Source organism: Ovis canadensis, chromosome 5 (assembly GCF_042477335.2).
Source record: "Ovis canadensis isolate MfBH-ARS-UI-01 breed Bighorn chromosome 5, ARS-UI_OviCan_v2, whole genome shotgun sequence".
Lineage (NCBI taxonomy): Eukaryota > Metazoa > Chordata > Mammalia > Artiodactyla > Bovidae > Ovis > Ovis canadensis.
Genome location: NC_091249.1, coordinates 53,478,652 through 53,487,209, shown reverse-complemented (window position 1 = coordinate 53,487,209; position 8,558 = coordinate 53,478,652). Strand labels below are relative to the sequence as shown.

At 37.1% G+C, this 8,558-nt stretch overlaps 1 protein-coding gene across 2 annotated transcripts in view; it reads right to left on the bottom strand.

Annotated features, from left to right (window-relative positions):
- Nucleotides 1-2,569: 2,569 nt before the first annotated feature.
- Nucleotides 2,570-8,558, bottom strand: part of NLRP3 (NLR family pyrin domain containing 3) — a 49,417-nt gene continuing 43,428 nt past the window's right edge. For both annotated transcript variants that reach the window (XM_069591808.1, XM_069591807.1), the window contains exons 9-11: nt 8,385-8,555; nt 7,743-7,913; nt 2,570-4,849 (exon numbers count right to left, since the gene is read on the bottom strand). In XM_069591808.1, coding sequence (XP_069447909.1) covers nt 4,750-4,849; nt 7,743-7,913; nt 8,385-8,555 — 442 coding nt within the window. In that variant the 3' untranslated portion in view covers nt 2,570-4,749. The remainder of the gene's footprint in view (nt 4,850-7,742; nt 7,914-8,384; nt 8,556-8,558) is intronic.

Genomic DNA, 8,558 nt, shown 5'->3' with positions numbered 1-8,558 from the left:
TTCTGTTGTTTAATTGCTAAGTCGTGTCCAACTCTTTTGTGACCCTGGGGACTGTAGCCCTCCAGGCTCCTCTGTCTATGGGATTTCCCAGGCAAAAATACTGGAGTGGGTTGCCATTTCCTCCTGCAATGGATCTTCCTGACCCAGAGATCAAACCCACCTCTCCTGCACTGGCAGGTGGATTCTTTACCACTGTACCATCAGGTAAGCCAGTCTTTTCTGTAAATATTAGTAAAAAGATTTAGCCATCTAGAAAAATGAGTTTGATTTGTTCCATCTGCCAGAAGCCTAATTGCAATCCAACAGTTTGTAACTGATGAGTTTTATGATATTGTACCTGACTCAAGGCTGAAATTTTGTAAGAGGGACTATGAGACCTCTGTGCGTGTGTGATTGTCAAGAATTTGTATGTGTGTTACAGCTGCATAGTATTGCCAAAAATTAATTCAAAAGAGTTCTATTTAATTGGCTTAAAGGAAATTGAGTGCTTATACAAATACTCAGAAACAGAAAATAATCTGGCCAGAATAAATTTCAGGTTCATGTCATCTGGAAAATATTCAGTACTAAACTCATATTTAGTACTAAACGTGGCTTAAGCTTGTTGGATTAATATAGACATGTCTTTAGAATAATCAATGTTAAGTACAGAACTTCTGTTGTACCTATATTTACTAGAGATCAAATAAGACCTTATTCTGTTACAAATTTGTTAACAGGAAAGGTGAACTTAGTGTGGAAAAAACTTTTAAAGAAAGTAGAATGTGTGTTTTCAGTAAAGAAGATATAAGGAATCGAATTGTATTTTATTAAGGGAGAAGAAAGTAACTCTGTCTTAAAGCTGACTGTTTCTGAATAGAAAAAAAAATAAGTGATGTATATAGAAAATGATGGGAAGGTTTTTGGAAAGTGGACTCTGAGAAAAGCGTTTTGTGCATTGTCAGGATTGACCGAGTTTGGAATAAATTTAACTGAGTAATGAATTTTTAAAGTAAGCTGATGTAAGACTTGAATGGGCTTCCCTGGTAGCTCAGACAGTAAAGAATCTGTCTGCAAATGCAGACCAGGGTTCAATCCCTTGGTTGTGAAGATCCCCTGGAGAAGGAAATAGCAACCCACTCCAGTATTCTTGAATGTGGCTTTTCTCTCTGTTAAGAAGAAGGAGACCCAGGTTTGATCCCTAGATCAGGAAGATACCCTGGAGAAGGGAATGACTGCCTACTCCAGTATTCTTGCCTGGAGAATTCCGTGGACAGAGAAGCCTGGTGGGCTACAGTCCATGAGGTCACAAAGAGTCAGTTAGCAACTGAGCATGCACACATACATACATTGTGAAACAATCATCCCAATCAAGCTAATTAATGTATTCATTATCTCACATAGTTGCACTTTTCCTTTTGTGTATATATGTGTATTTGTGTGAGATGAGAACATTTAAAACCTACCCTCTTAGCAAACTTCAAGGATAAAATTCAGTATTGTTAACTGTAGTCACATTGTTGTACATATAGCTTTGTTTTTAAAATGTGTTTTCATTATATTTGTAATTTATTTATATTATATAAGGCAGAAATATAATGTTTCTATATACATGGCTGCTTGTCCCAGTCAGATTCATTGACTAGTCTTTGCTTTTCTCAACATTTTGGTGTCATAAATCATATTTCCATGCATGCCTATACTTGTGCATGAATTCTATCCTGTCTATATTACATCAATCAGTTATTAATCTCTTGTGTGGCAAGTTCTGCTATGTTGTTGAGTTTCTCCCAGATATGCTTTGATTCTTATTTTTCACATTCATTTAAACATTATCTTGCTCAATTATGTGGAAATCTCTTGTCAGCATGTTAATAACAATTGCATTGAATTTTAGTTTGAGGGGAAGAATAATGAGCAGTGAATGCTGCTGAATCTTCCCATCCATGAATATGACATATCTCTCAATCTCTCCATTCATTCAGGTCTTCTTTTGTATGATTTTTACATAATTTTTAAGAAATTTATTCCAGGTGAATATTGACTGAAAGAAAAATGTACAAGTTAAATTTTATTCAAGATCTCACTGAGGACTTTAGTCCAGGAGATAGCCTCTCAGATACCTCTGAGGAACTGCTCCAAAGAGGTGGGGAAGAAGCCAGTATACATGAGATAAATCCAAGACAAATTCTTAAAACTGAAGCCCTTAGGGAACGAGTATAGCTAAGAATACATCTTGGTAAAAGATTATTGCTAGTCATAAAGAAAAAGTATCTCAAGTTAATGATTACCATGCTTTTTATGTAAGGTAAGATGAAAGAAACTGGGTTTATTAAAATTATTCCTGAGATACATCTAACTAAGAAACCTGTTTGCCCACACACAAAGCATCTTATAGTCATCTTTAATTTCCTCTGTCTAAAGCACAGAGTGCACTGTTGGTCAATGACTACAGTGGATGAATCTTTGTAGATTTGGATGGTGACAAAAATTATCTTTGCTTTTCTTTTGCCTGTACACTTAATAACTTTTATTGCTATGATTAATAGGATTGTGTTATATTTTAAGTTGCAGGTATTTAGAAATACCATTTTTTAAATTATTTAAACTTTTTATTTGGAAATAACATCATATGTACATAAAAGACACATGAATAAGAACAGTTTAAAGGATAATTTAATAACTCCCTCACCCCAACATCTACCCATTATTAACACTGACATTGACATTCTTGAAGAATATAGTCTCCTTTCCCTTTTCATAGAACTTCCTCATTTGGAGTTTGTATGGTGTTTGCTAATTAAATTTTGGGTTCTCAACCAGAAACACACAATAGTGATATCAGTTTCTCCTCAAGTCATCTTACCCAAAAGAAGGCATCCATCTGCCCTCCCTGATATTTGTTATTAGACGGTCAGGGTACTGTCTAGTTTCTGCTTTTTATATAGTTAGTATTTTTCTTCTGGAACTGATTAGCCAATGTAAAAAGATAATTTCAGACTACATAAGAATCCTGCTCGTCATTTAAATTTCCTACTAGGTTTTAGCACCCATTGCTGCTTCATGCCTGACCTAATTTTTACTATGATGATTGGAAAGAATGATTTCTTTCCAACTGCTTGTGTTGATGTTTGCATACTGATTTTCTATCCATCATCTTTACTTATTTTTTAGCTCTCCTAGTGAGGAAAACTTCATGGATTTTTCCAAGTTAATAGTTATACTGTGGGGTCTTTATTCAGATATTTCTCTTGACCTTTTAGAGGTAAACTCTTAATTCAATTTTGAAATCCTATTGCACAGAAATTTTTCTATCTTTCCAGCTTAGCTGTGTGTTTCTAATTATATTTTATCCTGAATGTCAAGGTATTTTTAGCAGAGAGGCAGTCTGCAATACCTCACTTTACTAAGATGCAAAAATACAAATATTGAGACTAGAGTTACTCAAAAGTGCTGGTCCTACAGAAGACAAAGACAAAGACTTTGCATCAGAATATAAATTACATACTGCTTCCCTATTGAAAGAGTCTTAACATGAAAAAAATTAGCTCATCTGGAAAAGCAGTTTTGATCCCTGTGTCTGAAAGATCCTCTGGAGAAGGAAATGATAACCCACTCCAGTATTGTTGCCTGGAGAATTCCATGGACAAAGGAGCCTGGAGGTCTATACTCCACGGGGTTGCAGAGTTGGACATGATTGAGTGACTAAATTTCACTGTTTTCAGAAATCCATAGGCTACACTTTGACAAGCAAGGTCTAGATGACTCACTTGAAAAAGGAAGTAGTATTCCTATCTTGAACAATTCCATGTGGTTTGAGAGTTTCTCCATGTGTGGAAAAGTAATTAATCAATACATATTAATGAGTTAATGCTATGTGAAGTGTGATAGATGAAATGCTCTTGTGATGAGATAAATCCAAGACAAATTCTTAAAACTGAAGGCAAAATGCATTTTCTACGTAATACTTCTATTTATGAATATAGGCTCCATCTACCCTAAAATTTTCCTTTGCATGATTTTCAACCTCCTGTCTTACCAGAACTGAAATTTCAACCATCAGAGTTAGAGGGATTGTTTTTCCTCATTCATTACAATTGAATCATTTGGCAAAGAGATTTTTTAAATACATGAAGCAATTTAATTTATCTTTAGTGGTTTAGATAAATAAGTAAAAGGCTTTCTAGGCACCCTCTCTTAAAACCAAGGAAAGGAAACAATTTAACTCAATAAATAAAGTTTTTTCTATTTTCAAAATTTCCAACCAGCTGCAATATAATAAACATCAATTATTTTATTAGAATATATAACAGTTCAAAAAATAAAAATAAATAAGTTGCTGCCACAAAATTGCAGCATAATATATAGTTAACTCATTCTGTTATGGTCAGTTAAGAGAAAGATGGCAGGAAAGAGGATATAGTCAAAGAAAAAAAGTGGGGAGAGGTACAAAAGAAAGGAGAGTTAGAGTAAAAAGAGAAAAAGAAAGAAAAAGTGTTTTCCTGAATGAGTTAGATACATGAGGTCACCAAGAGGAGCACATCCTCTGACTGAGCCACTGCGATCAGAACTGTATCATTTGATGATTTTACTGCACTGTGTCTTCAACCTAGGGGTAAAGGAGAGTCTCCCATTCACCAGGCAGAAGGACCATCAGCAAGTTTTCACTCTTCCTCACTGGACCAGAAGAATTGCAGAGATGATCTTAATGCTGAAGGAGGAATGCTCACTACCACTTGTCTACACCCGAATGACAGAGTGTTTCCGCCACTACCGAGAAGGCTCAAAGACAATGGTTAATTCAGGCTTTTCTTCTTGAAGTGTTTCTAGGGCACGTTTTGTATCATAGTTGAAATACATTTCACACAACCTATAAAAGCAAAAAGAGAGCCTTGGATTACACTCTTCAAATGAACACTTTCAGAGTTCATTTTTCCTTTAAAAATCTTGTCTCCTCTCTTAACCTCACACTTCTAAGCTTTCCAGTGCTGCACATCGTGCCTAATGTGGTTTCTGTTACATTTTTAACCTTCAAGTTTGGAAATGTTTAAACATGCAAATATAAAGAGAATAGTATAATTAATCCTGCCATCTAACTTTGACAGTTAACAACTCATAGCCAGTCTTGTTTCATCTATTACCCACCCGACTCCTCACATCAGTGGATTATTGTAAGCACAGCAGTTCAAGCATCTATAAATATATCAATGTGTGAAATTAAACAACTTTTAAGAGAGAATTACAATGCAATTATCACACCCAAAATGGTTAAAAATAACTTTCACATATCAATATATGTGAAATCAGTGTTTCAATTTCCTCAATGGTCTGATAAAAATTTTATATTATATTAATTTAATCAGGAGCCATATAAAGCCCACACATTGAGAATTCCCTGATGGTCCAGTGGTTAAGATTTAGTGCATTCACTCCTGTGGTCTAGGTTCAATTCCTTGTCAGAGAAACAAGTTCCCACAAGCCACAGCCCACCCCTCCACTCTGCCAAAAAAAATCTACATATTATAATTGCTTGGTACACCTATCAATGATATGAGTTCTTCTTCCATCTCTCTTTGTTTTTTTTAATCTCCCTTACAACTTAAATTGTATTATGCTATTTGTCTTGTATCATTTCAAGCAATCTTGATTTGGGTGTGTTATGGATAGTTTATGTTCCTTCAAAATTCATGTGTTAAAGCCTTAACCCTCAATGTGATGGTATTTGGAAATGGAGCCTTCAGGATGTAATGAGGGTTACATGAGTTCATGGGGATGAGTCCTCACGATGGGATTAGTGCCCTTATAAGAAAAGACACCATATCACGTACTCTCTCTCTCTGTGTCTCTGTCTCGGTCTGTCTTTCTCTCTGTGTACCACATGAGAATACAACAAGCCCAGAAGAAAGTTCTCACCAGAAACCAAATCAGCCAGCACCATGATCTTGGATGTTCCACCCTCCAGAACTATGAGAAATGAATGACTATGATTTGTTTAAGGCATATAGACTATTCTATTCTGTTATGGCAGCCTGAGTTCACAAGGCAGTTTGACTACATCCATGGATTCCCCAGTCTGTGTTGAGCTTGTCCCTCATCTCCAGAGTGTCCTAAAGATATAGATAATAAGTAAACAAGAAAATGATATATGATGTTGCTCAACACAGTGGAGGGAAATAAGCAGAGAAGAGGAAAGGCATTGCTGGGTTGCTATTTTCAGTAGGATGGTTATAGTCAGACTCACAGAAAAGACCTTTGAGCAAATAATTTAAGGATTCACAGGAATAAGACATGTGGACATCAAAGTGTAAGAAGTCCCAGGCAGAGGGAACAGCAAGAGTATAGTGTCAGAGGTGACAGAGATTTTTGAAACAGCAAAGAGAACAGTGTGAATGGAGAAGGAACTAGGGTTAGAAGATGACTACAGAAATAGCAGGATTATGCAGGGCCTTAGACACTGCCATGAGTTTGTGGCTTTTGCTTTGTGAAACAAGCATGTTAGTAGGAGTGATATGCTCTGACTCACGTTTTAGCTATACCCTCCATCTGCAGTGGTAGATACAGAATAGCCTAGTAGAATGCCACCAGGACAGTCCAGACAAGAGGTGACAATGGCTTGAGCCAGGAAAGGAGATGTGAAGCTGGCAAAAAGTGCTCAATGAGTGGGCATGCTGTGAAAACAGAGTTAAAAGGATATGCCAATGGACTGGATATTCACATAAAGAAAAAGTGTCAAAGACAACACAAGGCTTTCTGCACCTGAACAGTTCAGACTGAGCTGCCATTGACTGAGATGGGTGAGAAATGGATTTTACACAGAGGGGAACAGCACAGGTTTGGGTTTGGACATGTCAAGTTTGGGTGGCTTATTAGATATCTAAGCAGAAAGGTGAGACAAGCATTTAGACATGGAATTCAGGGAGATATGAACTAGAGGGAGGGGTACAGCACATATGTGGTCAAACCAGAAGACTAGATGATATTAAAAAAAAAAAAAGCAGAAAGTATAGAGAAGAAAAATTAACTCAGAGATTGAGTTCTGGGTATTTGGCATGCAAAGGTCAGATGATGAAGAGAAACCAGAGGAGACTGAGCAGAAATAGCCAATGTAATAGGAGAAAATTCAGAGTAGAGTATGTTGTCCCTAAAACCAAGTGAAGGAAATGTCTTTAGTGAAGGATGTGATTACCAATGCTAGCAGAAGTTATAAAGAGTTAGGAAGCTCTTACTAGAGAGGTAATCAATGAGCGGTTTAGTGGTATCAGTGATGATGGAAGGGAGCAGATGGTCCCAAAACCCTGAAGATAGGCCAGATTTTACGAATTTATGATCTTGATGTTGCTGGAGCACTTTTCAACTAGAAATTCTCATAAACGAGATGCACAACACCCTACTATGCAAGGACTTTTACAATAGACGGGTCTAATTTTACAAAGTACAATACCTTGTAGAGAAATATAATTCTATTTAGCTACTTTCATTGGGAATTGTGTTTCTTTCAAGAATATTTCACACCCAACTGAAATTTTATTATTCCAAACATCTAGACGAAGTTGAATATGGAGTTCATGACTCACACACAGTATATATTAAAAAAAAATCTGCAGTTGGACAAGGCTCAGCCTTCAGACTTGAGCAACTAAACTGAACTGAACTGAACAACCTTGCCCAGAGTGCAAATGAAGCCATCCTGGATTTTGGAAACTGCAAAAACTTTCTTTAGCACTGTGAGCCCTGCCATACAAATCTCTGCAGGGCACACTTACCTCAGGCTTTTCAGGAGGCAGCCCTGCTGTTTGAGCACTTCACAGAGAAGCATGACCCCCAGATCACCCAAGTCGTTGTTGCCTAGGCTCAGCTTTCGCAGGCTCTGGTTAGAAGTTAGAAGTGTGGAAAGATCCCAGCAGCAGTGTGATGTGAGGCTGCAGTTGTCTAACCTTCAAGAAAGAAGGTGACTTTTAAAAAATGTCCCCTTAATTATCCTACACAGGTCTCACAGATCTTAGCCTGTAATGTTTCAAATGTAGGGAAAGCTCAGGATTAACAAGCTTTGAACTGCTTTATATGCCAAGAGTTATTCTCTTCTCTTCAAATGAGAGTATTTTTTCCAATCTACTTGATTATGCAGATCAAATTAGTAAGAGCAGTTTGTGAAACAGTTCTTCCCAAATTCTGTGTCTCCCCACAAATTTTCCTAAAACAAAAGTGCATACCAACCCCAAGGAACTCTAGTATTTACCTTTATACTATCTAAAAGTACAACTCCTCCCAGTACCATAATCCTGTAATAATCCAAACCCTAGGAAGACATTATCACTTCTCAGATACAGATTCATCATTCTCCCAAACTACCCCATTCCCTGGGGCCGCTATGCATTCCCATCACCATAATAAGCTAAGAGACTTACTCCAACACTTGAAGCTTGCAGTTGTGGTGCAAGAGTCCCTCACAGAGTAGCTTGACCCCCATGTCTCCAAGAGCATTACCCTGTAGGTAAAGGTGGGTGAGATTCTGATTTGTACTGAGCACTGAGGATAGGGCTGGACAACAACCTGATGTAAGGCCAGAATTCACCAACCTG